This window comes from Sturnira hondurensis, unplaced genomic scaffold (genome assembly GCF_014824575.4).
Source record: "Sturnira hondurensis isolate 20B ecotype Veracruz unplaced genomic scaffold, ASM1482457v3 Scaffold0009182, whole genome shotgun sequence".
NCBI classification, from domain to species: Eukaryota; Metazoa; Chordata; class Mammalia; order Chiroptera; family Phyllostomidae; genus Sturnira; species Sturnira hondurensis.
This window is the reverse complement of record NW_028081813.1, coordinates 98,888-114,926: the sequence shown is the minus strand read 5'-3', so window position 1 is coordinate 114,926 and position 16,039 is coordinate 98,888. Positions and strand designations below refer to the sequence as shown.

Below are 16,039 nucleotides of genomic sequence, written 5' to 3'. Positions count from 1 at the left end.
AGGTCCCAAGGTGGTGAGTGGCAGAGGGGGGACCTGAGCCCAGTCCCTCTGACTGCAGACCTGGTCCCTTTTGGCGCGCCGCCTGGCCCTGGGCCGAGAGGCACCAACAGGCCCTCTCCCAGGTTCTCACCTGTACTCTGTGTCTCCAGCAGCTTGTGCATGGAGCTGTAGCGCTCAGGTGGGATGTTGAGGCTGGTGAGGGTGGGGGGTCCAGAGGTGGGGGCCACCTCCACAAGCGCCTTCTCCTTCAGCATCTCTGGTGGAGGGCTGGCGTGCACAGTGGGGTACACCTTTCCACTGCTCACAGTCCTGCCCGATGCCTCAGATGGAGACCGGGGAGGGGGTGCCTGGCAGCGGACTGGCTCCAGGTGGCAGTCAGCATGGTAGAAGCTGTGCACAGCCTCTGCGCCCCCCGGAGATGCCCCAGGGAGGGCGGGTGTCGAGGGTGGTGGCAGCATGAGCCGGCGGGACCCGTTGGCATCCCTGTCCTGGATCTCCGGGCTGGCCCGGGGGCCCCGCAGCGTCCCGTTGCCCAGGTGGTAGTGGTGGTGATGGTGGTGGTGGTGGTGCACCAGGTGATGGACGGATGGGCGGCGGTGGGACCGCGAACAGCTGCCGCCGGGCTGGGGCTCCTGGGCCCCCAGGGCTGCTGGACTGCTTAGCAGCCCGGCCCGCACCCCCACAGCCCGGGAGACCTGGGCCAGCCTACGGGCTGCTTTACGAAGGATGTACACCAGGTACTTGAGCAGCTCTTCGTAGCAGCTGCCCGGCTCCGAGAAGCTGGCCAGGGTGCTGGCGTTGGATAGGAATCGCACGCGCTGCTCCCGCATCAGCTGGCTTTCCCGCTGCTTGGTCTCTGAGAACTGTGTGGCGATCACCACCAGGCACAGGTTGATCATGAAGAAGGAGCCCACCTGTTGGGGTGGGGACAGCGAGAGGAGACGTCCTGAAGAAACGGGAATCACAGTGCCAGCCACTGAGGACCAAGCGCTTCCTTTAGGCCGGGGGCTGGGCTCTGTAATTGTCCAGGCATGATCTTATTTTATCCTCAGGACAACCTCAAGGGGTGATACTTCTATTATCTTCATCTAACAGGTGAGGAAATTTAGGCTCAGAGGGCTTGAAGAGCTTGCCCAAGTTCATTCAGCTAGTGCACGGCAAAGCTGAGACTCGAGCCAAGCTCTACGGCATGCCAAGGCATTCCTGCTGATCCCCAGGCTACCCTGCAAGGGCGTCTCCCAGGCTCCCTGCTCCTACACACGCCCACCCACAGACTCTGAATGCCCAGCAGGAGTAGAGAAGGCTGGGGAAATGAATGCAGTCTTGGGGACGAGAGGTTTTCACATTGGGTCGAACCCTCTGAGACGCTGGCGAAAAGCCTCGTTCACCAGTCTCCTGCTTCCAGTCCCAATTCTAACAGTGTGACCTTGAGTGAGAAACCCTTCACTATGGGGCCTCAGTACCCTCCTGTCTGCATACCTTTCCCCTATGTCTCTCCCCTCCCCTAACTGGCTGCTGGGCTTAACGGTGAGCCTCGCAGACCAGCCGCCGGCCACTCTGACTTGCCCACACCTCCCCATCCCTATCTCCATGCCTCAGGTTCCTCAGGATTCTGGGATAGTTGTTGCTTGGACAATAATCCGGAATGAAGGAAATGAATATTTATGGTGACAAAGCAATTTTTTCTAGATTGTGTCCTAGTAATTATGATAATTAGCTTCGCTAGTGTTATTCCAGAGAGCATTTTGGAGAGATTTTTCAGGGGGTGTGTGGGAAGGTGGAAACCAGGCCCCTTACCTCCCTGTCTGCTTCCTTCCCCCTCCCCCAAGCCCAGCAGCATAGTGAAAAAACCAGCCTTCCTAGAAGCACTGGTTTTGTCGCCTCCGGTATTGGTGGGGGTGGGAACAGGCCCCCAGCCTGGCCACTCTGCCACCAGGGAATGCTGCAGGAGCAGGATGGGGTGGCTGGGAGGACCCGTTCTTTTCTCAGGGCCTACCCACTCTCTCTCACTCACCCAGGGAGCTGCCTTACTCGGCCTCCCCCTCTCTGGGGCTTGTCCTAACTCCTGAGTAGGTCTTAATCTCTTTCTCTCCGTATCCGTCCGTCTGTCTGGCTCTGTCATTGGCCTCTTGATGATGTGGAAAAAAGACTGGGCTTGGAGCCCATAGCCTGGGGTTGAGTTCTCAGCTCCAGCCACTCAGTGAGCCTGGAGACCAAGCCCTCCAAAGTCTGCAGTTCTCCTTTAAGAGCTGGGCCCCCAAGCCCTGCCCCCCGCCCCCAGGGACTATGAAGGTTCAGCAGGCAGCAGCAGTGACAGCGCACCCAGCAAGACTAATCCACCGCACATGCAAAGCCCACGATGCGGTCAGACAAATGAGGAAACGTTGGTCTCCTCGTCCATCAAGTGGAGAGGGTAACGAGACCGCGGTGAGGAGTAAATGCACCAACACAGAAAAAACACTGAGAACAGGGGCTGGCGCATAGTAGGTGCTCAATACGTATTAGCTATAAGTAGTAGCAATTAAACTGTTAAACTACAAATGGTAGTGATTTCAACTATTAAATATCGCTACTTCTGCCTCTGTCTTCTGCCCTCATTAAGTTTCGGAACTTCTGAGCTGGAAGGAACAAGAGATCACGCAGTGTTTCCCAACACCAAATGATGGGAACCTGGGGTGGGCCAACGCCTTGCAGGATGTTTCAGGATGTTTACCATCTCCCGCCTGCTCCCCAGCAAAGTGCCAATAGTACTCTCCTAGTCCTGGTAAAAAACAAGACCACTCTTTGCCACTTTCAGAGGTGGTATTACCCTGGGGGCCTCACGGGAATGACTTGCTCAAGGTTGTAAGGGGTGGTAATTGATAGAGCTGGGCCTTGACCTTGTATTTCCCCCTGACTGCCCTTGACAGTTGCTGTGTGTGTGTGTGTGTGTGTGTGTGTGTGTGTCTTAATGGGATTCGTTCTGAGAGCTAGAACTTCATTCTAAGCAAGCTTTCCCCTCTCTGGACTTCCCCGACCCACTCCCCCAGGATGCCCCATCCCCTCGAGGGCCTGAGGAATCACTCACGATGATGAGGAGGATGAAGTAGATGAAGTTGTAGAAGGAATGAGCATCCATCACAAAGTACATGATGTCGACCCAGCCCTCCAGCGTGATAACCTGGGGAGGTGGCAGAGGGGCAGGCTGACTCTGGGCCCCCTAAAGTCTCCTGCAGTCTCCTCCAGGGGTCCTGAGCCCACCCCACCCCGAGAACAACGGCTCCAGCCTGCCCTGGGGACTCTCCCGGCACCCAGGCTGCCCCACCTGGAAGATGGCGATCCAGGCATAGCCGATGTTGTCGAAGTTGATGGCACCCTTGAAGGGGTTGTGCTCCCCTGCGGAGCAGTTGGTGTAGTACTGGTTCCAGTTGACGCAGGTGGTGTTGCTGGAGCTGTTGTAGGACTCATAGTCCAGGCCGCAGGGTGGGCCGCCTCCCCCTTCCCCACGCAGGGTGGGCACGCTCCTGCAGGAGCGCATGCCGTTCTCCCGAGGCTGGGAGCAGATGAAGGGGTTCTCGTCCTCATTCTCCGTCTGGTAGTAGCGCTCCAGGTCCACGCTCAGGGGGCTGTGGAGGGGACAAGGATGAGGCACAGGGTGGGTTCTCCGGGGGAGGGAAGGCCCGGGAAGCAAGAGCTGGATGAGTGCACTGAGGCATGTAGGGTGAGCGGGAAGGGAAAGGAGTCAGGGCGAGCTTCTGGCAGGCACGGGGATTTGTGAGTGCGGACAGGGAGTGTGAGGACTGAGTGGGAAACTCCAGAGTCGGGATGTTGGAAGGTTACATCCTGGACTAGTGGTTGTCCACCGGGGCTGGACATCAGGCTCACCGAGGAGCTTATAAAGCTCCTCAGGCCCAGGCTGACCCCCAGACCAATAAAATCAGAATCTGTGGGGGTAGGACCAAGCCCTCAAAAATTTCTTAAGCTCCCCAAGTGACTTCAATGTGTAAGGTTGAGAACCAGACATGTCATTCATGTGAGAACACATATGTCAACAGCAACGGGGACTGAGGGGGTTCCAGCCCCATGACCACTCCCAGGTCACTCCCAGTGACACTCACAGGCTGAAGTTCTCGGGCAGGAAGCACCGGTTCCGAAGCAGCCCTGCCCACAGCTGGACGCCCACGATGCCGAAGATGAAGAAGACGAAGAAGCAGAGCAGCAGGACGTTGCCCAGCATGGGCAGCGTGTCCAGCAGCAGCGTGACCAGGATGCGCATGCCTGTGGGGGGGGGCAGAGGCCACGCTGGGGGCGCCAGGCTCGCCGGGCTAGGCTGGCTGCCACAGGCCTGGCAGAGCGGGCACCCGAGGCTATGACGACCCAGCTCACGCTGGAGGGCAGACCAACAGCCACCTCTAACTCCGCAGGCAGCCCTTTGCAGCCACCGACCCTTCCAGCAGTCTCTCTTGGCTCCCCCACACGAACCAGCCTGTGGGCCCACCAGGGGCGAACAAGAGTAACTGCAGTTTCCAAAGCACCCCCCTGCACTGCACCCCGCCCAGCATCATCACGGCACAGGGGGCGCCCCCAGTTTACAGATGAGGACTGAGGAACAGAGAAATGACGTGACTTGTCTGGGATCACAGGGCAGCTAACTGTAGGCTACCAGGCTTTCTGCTCCCAAAGCCCACCACACACACACACACACACACACACACACACACACACACACATACTCCCCTCCTATTCCTGCTCTCACCAGACACAGTCAGCTGGCCTTTCTAAGTTATTGCCACTGCAGTCATTGGGGAAACTGAGGCAGAGAACTCCAGGAGGGACTTAGCAGGCAGGAATCTCGTTTGAGATCCAGGCCCCTAGTAACCAAGATGTCTATGCTCCACTATAGTTCTCAGCTCCTGCCCTGGGTCTACTCTCCGTGTGGTCCAGATCCCCACATCAGGACCTGAGGGGACACAGGCTAACTTCCCAGGTGGCCACCAATGAAAAACACTCACTCTAGGGAAAGCCATCCCCTGCCCAGCCACCCAACTTGTCCTGTTAGAGAAGCTGTCCCCCCTTGCCACTCCAGGACCAACCAGTCCACAGGTCTGAACCAGCCCCAAGCCACCAAACCCCTGTCAGACTCACAGGTCTCTAATGGCTGGTTTTGACTCCCAAAGTGCTGCTCACCACCCCCTGCCCCGTCCAGAGAAAAACCTTCTAAGTGGCAGTTAATTGGGAGCTAATTGGCTTGGTGACTGCAACCTCCCTGTTCCTGCCCCTTGCAGCCCTGGGCTCTCAAGTCAGTCCCTCTCCCCTTCCCCCAGCCCCGGTCCCCTTCAGCTCCTCAGGGCTCCAACTGAGATCAATTCCTCAGGGTTTGCATTAAGGGAATTAACACTGGCGGTTAGACAGAAGCCTATAAATCTGCCAGCCATCACCTGGGGCAGGAGAGGAGGCGAAGGCATGCGTCCTCTGGAGGGCCTGTTAACCTGGGGGATACACTGAGCAGCTCTGCCCACCCAGAGGCAGCTGTATCTCTCTCTCTCTCTCTCTCTCTCTCACACACACACACACACACACACGCACACACAGAGCAAAGGGGGCTGCTGCTACATCAGGCACAGAACCCCTGAACTTGCTCCCCCACCCCACTCTTGGGACTGCAGCAGAGACCAGGTGCAGTTGTCTAGGTTGGGGAGCTGCACAGGGGGCCTGTGCAAGGGTGGGGGGCAGGATGCATGGGGAGCTAGAGCTGCCAAAGCTTCATTGGCTCGGGAAACCAATGCGGTTTAATTTAGATAATGGTCCCAGCAGTCAGTTGCTGCAACGGGTTGGAAGGGGGTGGGAATGAATAAGGGGATATAGGTGGGAGGGTGAGGCATAGAGTGGCCTTGTCTTCGGAGACATCCTGCTTCGTGTGGCCAGTGTGGTCTCACCAATGAGAACCAGACTGCACGAGAGGCTGTCGTGGCTGGAAAAGGCCAAGGCACCTTGTACCCACTCCTGGCCTGCCATCCTCTCTACCTCATCCTTTCCACCCCTATTCCAGGGAAGGAGGTGGTCATCTGAGACATTTCTGAGACTCTTCCCCCAAATCAGGTTCAAATGAGGAGAGAGGGTCTTTCCAGATCATTCTTACAGTGCTCTAGCCAGGGGTAGGGACTCCATTGAGCTCCAGTGAACCCAAGTCCCCGCTGAGCCCTTCCCTGATGGGGTCAGCCTCGGAGCGAGCGCCGGGCCCTGAGGAGGCCTGCGAGTGGTCAGGAGGTCAGGGTGGGGCCTGAGATTTCCGTATTTCCTCTGGGGACTCTGCGTCCAGGGTCTGAGGGCTGAGGGGTCACTCACTGGGCACCCGGTTGATGGCCCTGAGCGGCCGCAGCACACGGACTGTCCTGACAGCGGAGAAGCTCACGTTTTGCAGGTCCAGCGAGTACTCCAGCATCCTGCAGGGAGGGGCCCAAAGGGAGGCCCTTTGAGTCTGAGGCCGTGGTGGGGGTCAAAAGAGGTCAATGAGGAATCCTGCTGCAGAGGGGCAGCACAACCTCCGACCCCTCCCCCTCCTCCCCCCAGGGACCCCGCAGAGGGAGGGAGTGGATGGACAGGCCATGGATTCAGATCCAGAGCGCTGCAGGCAGGACAGTGTTGGACCCTTACTGGATAGCCAAAAGAAACGCAGAGGTGTAGGCGGGCTGGGGGCGAGGCTCAGGGCTAGGACTCTGGCCCTGGGGAAGGGACTGATCTGATCCCTTTCTTGCCCACACCCAGCCCAGGCTCTCACCCTGCAATGACGATGAAAAAGTCCAGCCGGTTCCAAGTGTCTCCCAGGTAACACTTTTTCCCAAAGATGCCCAAGGCTACCATCTTCACCACCATCTCCACAGCGAAGAAGGCAAAGATGAAGTCATCAAAGGCCTGATGTGGGGATGAGAGGCTGCTGAAACTGAGAAGGGGGTGGGGGAACATGCCCCACCCCCACCCCCACCAGTGGGGTCAGGGCCTCTTGCAGAGAAGGGGTCAGGGTTATTAAGATCAGGCACTTCCTCCTTTCTCCCCACCACACACACACTACTCACCTGCAGGATCCGGCAGCGCTGGGAGTCACAGGCGATGTCCTCACACGGCCGGAACATGCCCAGAGTTACACAGTTGAGAAGGATGACCAACATGCTGATCCGCTCAAACCAGGTAAATAGATGGTCAAGGAAACAGCTGGCCGGGGCTGGAGCTGAGCCCATGCCCCCCGCGCCCCACCCCAGTGCCTCCTGCTTCTTGACCTCCCAAACCCATCTGACAGGTGCAATGGGAAGGCCCCGACCCTGCCCCACCTCGGTCATCTCACCCCTCCGGACCCAGCTTCCTCATCTGCCAAGTAAGAAAAGCCACAAATACTCTGACTATTTACACAAGGCATTTGGGGAATAAAATCGATCACACTTACGGAAATGCCAGACAGACACCAAGAGTTTGCTGCTGCCTGTGAATCCTATTCTCCCTACCTCCCTGGAAGATGTGAGAAGCAAAGGAGATAATGTATGTGAACGTGCGACACAAAACTGAAGTCAGAGTGAGTCTGCTTTACAGTTTACCAAGCACTTTCACACCACGCCACGTTTGGTGCTCACCACAGCCCTGTGAAGAATCTGGGGTAGATCGTTTTTTCCCCAGACCCAAGGAAACTGAGGCTCGGAGAGCCGAAGGCATGTGCTGAAGGTCACAAGAGAAGCCGGAGCGAAACAGATTCCCAAGCCTCTGATCTGGAAGAGCTGCTTCTGCGGCTGCTGCTCAGGCATGCGGGACAGGGCGGCCATGGTCATGCAGGCAGCAGACAGGCAGGCGCAGCAGACGCGAGGGTCCACGGCTCCACCACAGCACCAGAGCCCACACCTGCCTCCTCCACCACCAGCCCCCTGGCCTCTCGAAGACCTCAGATGGCCTCTAGACACAGTCACACATTTAAATAATGAGAACCCACTACACGCCATGCCCTGTAGTTAGACACGAGCCCCCAGCCTGTGCAGAGTGGACAGTACCCTGCACACACAGACCAGGCCACCTTCACATCTGCTGGTGGCTTCCCGTGAAGCCCCAGCCCAGACCAACCATAACAGACTCTGCTCTGCAGCAATCAGCAGAGAGGGGGCTTTCTACACCCTGAGTCTTTCCACACAGCAGACTTTGTTAAGGGGCTCACTTCCAGCCCATCAACAGGAGAATGTGCAAAATGGCCTCTGGACCTTAGAAGGGTTCTGGGCACCAGACTCAGAGCTGAGTGACCAAGCAGCAGACACTGGGGTCTGGGGAAAGAAGACCTCAGGGATGGGATGGAAGGAGGGAGGGTGTCATGACAGCTCACAGGTGACCTGCCACACCGGACACAGTGGGGTGGAGAGAGCCCTTCCGTGGTCACCCCACTCCTGGAGTGAGGAGCCTTTCTTCCCAGCTGACCCAAGCCACACCCCATGTCTCTCCCGAACCTCAGACCGTGCCCCCCGCCAGGAGCCCGTGACCCCCTTAATCCATCCATAGCCCTCCTACTCGTCGTCTGTTGCCTGGGCCCTTTTCCCTCAGACTCACGCCACTTCTTGCCATCGGATACCCAACCACTCCAAGGCAATTTCCCTAACCTCCACCTCCTCACAAAAATAAAAGTTAAAAAAAAAGTTCTAGGTTTTGGGGGTAAGCAGATGGGAGTGGGAAATAAAGAGTGCTCTGTTTCCATGGAGCTGTTTTTCTGAGTGGAGCCGGAGCCCAGTGGATCTCTCCCCAGAGTGGGGGTCAGCCAGGAGTCACCCTGGAAAAAGGGGGACAGGGAGGGAGCTCCCCTGGGGCCATCATCTGGAAAAGGCAGGACACAACCACTCTCAAGAACTGGCCCACTTTCCCCAAGCCAGCCCCCTCCCCTCCTCTGCAGGGAAGGGACCCATGTGGGCCGCTGTCTCCATACAGGGGAGGGCGGGGAGTTCTCCTGGGACACCTGTTCGACCCCTCTGATGGCGGCGATTCCTCCCGGTCGGTCTGCGCACCCATCTCATGACCTTCGCCAAGGCTGGGGCACTCTGACACACCTCGCGTCCCCTACAAAGCTCAGAGTCCTGCCGGCACATGGTGGGTGATTGATACATGGGAAGAGTGAATTGATCAATTAATGAGTCAACCAATTGATCAATCAATCTCCCTGCCTAGAAGCCAGATATATTCCCCCATTTATGTTTTCCTGCCTTATTCACCTTAATATTGACAACCAGGGCAGGAGTAAGAGGGAGGAGGTGCAGAAGTGACACCATCGCGGAGCTGTCCCTCCTGTCCCCATATGCTCACACTGGGGCCTCTTCTAGCCACAGCCTGCCCCCAAATAACCCCACCTCCATCTCTTCACCACAGAAGCCTCTTCTCAAGGGCCCCTTTGGCAATTCAGCTTACTCCCAGCTACATCTGCCCTCTCGCTAATTCTCTCTTTTCCCTACAGGTAAACATAAATGGACAGTGGATACACCAAGGCACAGAAAAATTGGGGACAATCTGCATTAAGAAATCATTAATGGGGTGGGGGGGGTCTTTCACCTTTCTCAGGTTAGGACTTGTTTCCTTGGGAACGTAGCTGAATGTCACTGTGTGATGCTCCTCTGTTGCCATAACAACAGGAGAATGTGTCACCAGGTGGTGTGGATTTGTTGCCATGGTAATTAAAAGGACCCCTCACACATGAACTCCCCTTACTTAAGCTGCTGTCTAGTCCTCAAGCAGGGAAGAAGCGGGGAGACCCACAGGTTATCAGGTTGGGGGGGGAAACATGTGACAAATCTCCATGGCAACCAAGGGAACGGGGGACACTGGTTGCCATGGTGACGATGAGAGACCTGTGCAGTCACATGCCTACTGTTGCTATGGTGACTGTCTGGGTTGGAGTGGATCCCAAAGGGGGAGGTGGGTAGGAGAGGGAGGATCTTTCTTTTCCACACAACCCACCATCAAAAGCAGAGAAAAAGGAAATGGCAGGGCAAGGGACCCCGCTTCCATCCCTCCTCCTCCTCCTCCCTCCGGGAGCGAGAACTAGAGCGTGTTATCTGCACAACTGTGTCCTCTCTGTGGGGCTTTATCTAGAGTCCTTGCCTAGCCTGGCAGCTGTAGGGGCGAGGGAGTTGAGAGAGGAGGGAGGAGGGCTGGGGCTCCTCCAGAGGCATGGGGGCATGACTCTGGACAAGACCGAGAAGAGAAGCAGGCCCACCAGCTGCCCTGTTTCCCACTAGGAACATGCAAAGCTGAAATGCGGGAGCACTGAGGAGGAAACAGCCCGGACCCAGGAATCCTGGCTTCCTGGTGGTTGGTGGGAAGCGAGGTGCTGTTCTCACCCGCTCCGTGGAGAGGCTGGTGTATACGGGATCCAGCGTTCCCCGAGTTGGGGTGGGCTACCAGGGCTCAACAGTGAGGCTCCTGCTGGAGAGGCAGGAAGGGGGAATTCCCTAGCCAATCCCCCACTCCCACACGCCTGTTTCCCAGTGGTCTCCTGCCACCAGCTCCAGCGTGTGGGTGTGTGGGGAGAGAGGTTTCCAGCTGAACTGAAAACTGAAGCCTGAAGAAAGGCAGCCGGCCCCACCCATAGACAAAGACGCGAGGCAGAGACACGAGAGAGTCGGCCTGCTGGAGTCTTTGGAGAGGAAATAGGCCAGAAATCTGATTCAAATGTCTGTGACTGTGTGTGTGTGTATGTCTGCATGTGTGAGCATTTGTGTCTGTCGCCATCCTGGCTGAGGTGGGCAGGGTGGGGTGAGAGCTGGGGTGGGAGCAGGCAAGGGGTGAGGGGTGTGTGGTGGGGGTGATCCCAGGAATGACTCCAACTGGCACTGTGGGTGATGGGGAGTCCCCCCAAAGTGCTGTGTAGTAGCATGAGTGTGGGGCTCAGAAGGAGAGTGGGCCCAGGACAGAAAGAGTGCCAGGGTGTCCTCTGTCCCCCACCCCAAGCCCCATTCAATTCCCCAGCCCCATCCCTTCTCCCCAGAACGGGCTCTGGGGAACCCTGGGTTCGAAAACTGGAGGAAGGCATTGGTGTGGAGACAGAAAGCACACCCCTCTCCTTATTTCCTCTGAGGACCAAAATGGAGGTTTCTCCCTAGGTAAGAGAAACAGGCAAACTAGGGGCACTGGGACAGGGGCAAGGAAAGCTCCAGAAATTCCAGGTACCCCCTCCTCTCCAGACGCACACCCTCAGACACACACAGTGACGCAGTCGCACGCACGCACGCACACACACTCACTCACTTCTGGAAGCCATTAGGGTTCCTGCCCGTTCAGGCCTTCCCCTACTCCTCCCCCTACTCCTGGCAGGCTCCCCTCTCCCCCTCTGGCCCCCCCTCCCCCTCTCAGCATCCCAAATGCCAGCCTGTGATTTCCAAATGAGAAAAAGCTGTGCTGGGCTCCGAGCTTGGAGAAACTCCTACACAAACTTCCAGATGTGACAGAACAGCCGGAGAGGGAAAGCTCAGGCTCTCCTCCCTGGGAGGGGCAACGCACTCCTCACACTTGAAGAAACACAGACTGGGGCGTCCCCCACACTTCCCCGTAACCTGGCGGCGAGGGGGGGCCTTCTGACTCCAAATTTACTATCTGGAAGTCTCCCCAGTACCAAGACATGAACTTCCAAGCCCCTCCACTTTTCACACACACACACACACACACACACACACCCTTCTACCTAGGTCTAGCTGTCCTCTCTAGGAAACCTGGTCGCTTCAAGAAGCTAAGAGAGGAGGAGACCTGCAAGGAATGCCAAGAAGCCTCTAACTAGCTTCAGGGAGTTGGGGGGGGAGGTGTCCTTAGGTCCCTCAGGCTCAGGGATGCAGAGAGGAACCTTGTGGAATCAGAGAAGCTTTTCAGAAACCCCAAAAGACAGCAAGGGGAACACTGTGGCCCGGAGTCAGTTCAGAGCCCCTCTGGCAGTAAAAATACAGGTTTCCCTTAACACTTGGGTGCAATGGCGTGGTGGGGGCACACCTACGAAGCCACCTTGCCTGGAGATTGTGCTCGGCCCATCCTCAGCCAGTCTAGCCCAAGGAGCTTGTCCAGACCTTAGTGATGCCATGCCCCACACCCCAACTCCCACCCCAGAGGAAAGCTTGCTCCCCCACCCGAAGATGAGCCCTGGGCTCCTACCTCTCTTCTCATTCCAGCCCTCTCCACTTGCCCCCTCCAAGAACACCTCCAGGAGGAAATCTTTCCGGATCACCCATGAGCACCTGGAGTTAGGACAGGTGGGGAAATGCTGGCCAAGGTCAGGTTTTTGTGGAGGGGGAGGGAAATGGGAGAGATCTCTCCACCTGCCCTGGACCCCTAAGAAGGGGCTGGGTCTGGGTCTTTTTCTCACTCATGGAGAAGGTGGGTCATTAAGGGTGGAGAGAAGGAATGCCCAGGGCCCATCCTTTTCAGAGACATTTGTTCCCCATCTCCATCTCTGCCACCGAGAAAGGGGCCTGGGGGCAGAGGGTGGAGGCGGGGGAAAGAGTCAGAGCCCAAGAGGAGCCTATTCAGCAGGTCTAGACCTCTGAGCCCCCCACCTCTCTCTGCCTGCAGCTCAGAGAGAAAGGAAGAAGGAGCAGGGGATAGAGAGAGGGTGTGATATGGGGAGCTTCCTAAAGACCCACGGGGTGTACAGGATGGGGGTTGGGGGACCCAAGCTCACATTCCTGCTTTGCGCACTGGCAGCAGCAGCGCTGCAGAGAGTGAGGGAGGCACCAAGCTTCCCCCCACCCCCAGACTTCCCCAAAAGCTGAGCGCCGGTTGGGCTCTCAGGGGTTACAAGGGAGACCTGCAGTCTACCACCGTGGGCCTAAAAGAGCCCCTGAGCTTGGAGGAAGGAGCCAGGAGAAGCTGTCCAGACCTGGGATGGCAGTGCACCCTCGCCTCTTTCCTTCCGGCAGTGGTGGGACCCGCCCGAGAGCAAGGAGCCTGGCGTTAGTCAAGCGTCGCTTTGTGCTAGTGGTTTAGGGGGAGAGGCCGTGGGGATGAGGGGGCTGGGGTCTCCCATACCACCCCAAACTGGGCAGAGGCTAGGTAGGGGGCAGTGCTAAATCCATCCCCCGGGAATTCAGGGCTCGCCTTCCACAAACCCGTCCGAGGAGGAGCAGACACTGGGGCGGTGGAGCCAAGTGCGCCTTACCGGACTGGCCTACTGCCTCAACGTCCCCCACCCCCGCCTCGGTACTTTCTTGAAGGCCTGTGGTCTCCCATACCTGCTCTGTGACCCAACAGGAACACTCTTTATTTGCAAAAGGGAATGGATAACTTAAACCGGCTTAATCCCATCCCCCACTTGCCAAAGCTCTAGCCACAGTCTTTCCCTCCACAAGAAAAAAAAATCTAGCACAAAACTCCCAACCCAACCTTAAGCAGCCCGCATTAAATGGATTGTGGAGAAGGGGGGCACTCTGGCACCCGACTCCAGCCGAAAGGGTCCCTACTCTAGTTCTGGGGGCAGACAGCTTCCCCTTCACCACATCTTGTTCTCATTCTGCGCCCCTGACATCAGCCGCCGCCGGAATCTCCTTGTTGTGCCTCCAACCCGCGGGGGGCGGAGGGGGGTTAGGACCTGGTCCCCCGCGCCGCCCCCAACATTTCCTTCTGGGTCAGTAAAAAAACCCTCCGCCTCAATGACCAGGTGTGGGGGTGGGGGGGATCAGACCCTAGAATCCACAGCAAACTTTGGAGCAGGGGCAAAAGGGAAACCCAGGAGATTGCGGTCCCCCCTCCCCCGTCCCCGCAGCTTCCTCCCCACCCCCCCCCCCCAAACTCGGAAACCAAACCCAGCTCGCTAACCAGCGGCGGGCGGAGTAGAGATCCCAGGCTCCCGAAGCTTCCCACATCTGGAGGATGACGACCCTCCCCTGCCCACATCTGGAAAGCATCCAGCTGCAAACCAACGGGGCACGTCTCCTCTCTTTTCCTGGCCTGGATCCCAGCCCCCCAAGGAGAACTGAGGTGTGTGTACCGAGGTGGGGTTCGCCGGGGTATCTGCCAAACCTGCTCGCGTCTCTGCTCCTCCTCTGACGCCCCCTCCCCTCCTTAACGGCCCCCCTCTCATTTTACCACCTTCCAGGCTCACTATTCCGACTCACCTGGCTTTGGGTCCCCTCCGGCGGTGCGGCCCGCCCCCCTGCGGACCCCAAGACTGGCCGTCGTGCCCGGAGGATATGGATTACAGACGGTGCGGAGACACCAGCTCCGAGGGCGGCTGTCCTGGCTCAAGTAGAAGAAGACCACCGGGGCCAGCGCCGGGTACGGCAGCCCCTCTGCCTCGGAGTCCGCGCTGCCCGGGTCTTTTTCCGCTGACCCCGGCCCCGGCCGGCCCCCAGCCCCCGACAGGTCGTTGAGCCGCATGAAGCTCCGGGGCTGTCCTGAGTCCTCGGCGCCCGCTCCATCCTCCTCCTCGTCCATCCTCTGGCCAACCGGGGCCCCGGGCGGTCTCGAGAGGGGTGAGCGGCGCCCCTCAGAGAAGGTGTCCTCACGCAACCGGGGGGCCCCGGAGGGGGCGCATCTGGGGGGCTCTAGGGCGCAGGCTGAGGCCCCGGGAGGGCCAGTTCAGCCCAGCTCCCCCAGCCCTCAGGGGCATGCTGCCCGCGGGGCGCCGGGTCTCAGGCAAGCACCTCCGGACGCGAGTCCCGCTTCCCCAGGGCCCCTGGGGCCCCCTGGGCCAGCCGGCCGGCTCCCCCTCACTTTGTTCCGGCTTCTTCGCTTCGCGCCTAGGCTCCGGTCGCCCGATTCGGCGCTACCTTCGGCGAAGCTGCCCCGAGAGGGGAAGAGAGAAGGGGGGCGGAGGGCGGGGGTCCGGGGAGGGACGCCCCCTCTTCCCGCGCCGCAACTGGAGCAGATCTAAGGGGTCAGCATCGTCCCGGCTCCGCGCCAAAGACGGCAGGGGGAGGGGAGGAGGGATCTCTTTGGGGGTGGGTTTGGAGGGGGTGGGGGCCGGCTCCTTCCTCCGCCCCGCGGCGGGCTCGCGGTCCAGGAGGGGCGGGGAGACCGTGGGGGGCAGTCCCGGGCGGGGGTGGAGGCGGGGATGCAGCCACCGCCGTGGCTGCTGCTGCCGGAGCTTTCGCCGGCGCCACTGCCTCCTTCTCCGGCCGAGACGCGGAGCGAGCTAGCGAAAGCGGCGGCTTAGGAGCCCGGCGCACACCACAGCTGGATCCCTCACTCCAACTTCAAGCCTCGGCCCCGCCTCTCCCCAGCCAGCATCTCAGCCAATCGCCGCGAGCCGTCGACCCCGAGCTGCACGCCTATTGGCCGACCGCCGTGGCAGTGCGGGAGGGGGCGCCCCGGGAGAGAACCACAGCTGGAATCCCGTTCCCACCCCAAAGCCCAGGACCGCCCCCCTCCCCTCCCCTTGCCCCTGGGTCCTTTCCCGCAGGCCGGAGCCAATTAGACCGCTACGCAGACCGAACCCACTTTCTTATTGGCCGCTGGGGTCTCTGGGACTCCCCTGGAGGAAGCCCCGGGAAATCAGAGTATTCGGCGCGGGGTCCTGAGATATAGCTCAGACAGCCCCCCAGCATCCTTTGTCCAAGACTGTTGAATTGGACCGTAGCCGGAAGGCGGGGCTCAGCTCTGGGAGGGCGTGGAGAAAGAAGGAGGCAGACAGCCCGGGATGTGGGGTGTGACTAGGGTCCCAGAGCGAAATCTAGGTAGCCAACTGATTAGTCCCCCATTCTGGAGTAGAACCCGGGAGCCGGACTAAGGAAGAAGAAGAGCGGGGCAGGACGTCCAGGACATAGGGCTTCAGGCTGAAGGGAGCTAGACTTGGGGAAACGGGCGGAGTCAAGGAAAGGCAGGGGTGGGCAAGGTCTGGGCGTGGCCTCCAGCAACTCTTGGGCTTGTTGGTCCCGCTTCTAGTCCTCTACAACTACTTTGACTCTGGTCTCCTAACTCTAACCCGCTGACCCTGACCTCACATTGACACTCCTGAGTTTCATTACCTCTGCTCGCAGGGATCCTATGGAGGGCGTGAATCCCACGCTGGGACTTTGCTCTGGAACACGTGGCCCCGAACAGGTTACGCCGGATCCAGAGCCCCGATCCC

General features: G+C 58.9%; 1 protein-coding gene across 7 annotated transcripts in view; it reads right to left on the bottom strand.

The window, feature by feature from the left end:
• Positions 1 to 14,962, bottom strand: part of CACNA1G (calcium voltage-gated channel subunit alpha1 G) — a 62,104-nt gene extending 47,142 nt beyond the window's left edge. For 4 of the 7 annotated variants that reach the window (XM_037056851.1, XM_037056852.1, XM_037056853.1 and 1 more), the window contains exons 1-8: positions 14,162 to 14,961; positions 7,053 to 7,164; positions 6,758 to 6,891; positions 6,325 to 6,422; positions 4,098 to 4,257; positions 3,305 to 3,605; positions 3,068 to 3,160; positions 131 to 914 (exon numbers count right to left, since the gene is read on the bottom strand). In XM_037056851.1, the coding sequence (XP_036912746.1) occupies positions 131 to 914; positions 3,068 to 3,160; positions 3,305 to 3,605; positions 4,098 to 4,257; positions 6,325 to 6,422; positions 6,758 to 6,891; positions 7,053 to 7,164; positions 14,162 to 14,403 (1,924 nt within the window). In that variant the 5' untranslated portion in view covers positions 14,404 to 14,961. Of the gene's footprint in view, positions 1 to 130; positions 915 to 3,067; positions 3,161 to 3,304; positions 3,606 to 4,097; positions 4,258 to 6,324; positions 6,423 to 6,757; positions 6,892 to 7,052; positions 7,165 to 14,161 lie in introns of all 7 variants that reach the window. The other 3 variants (XM_037056848.1, XM_037056849.1, XM_037056850.1) reach the window with 1 other exon arrangement.
• Positions 14,963 to 16,039: the final 1,077 nt, after the last annotated feature.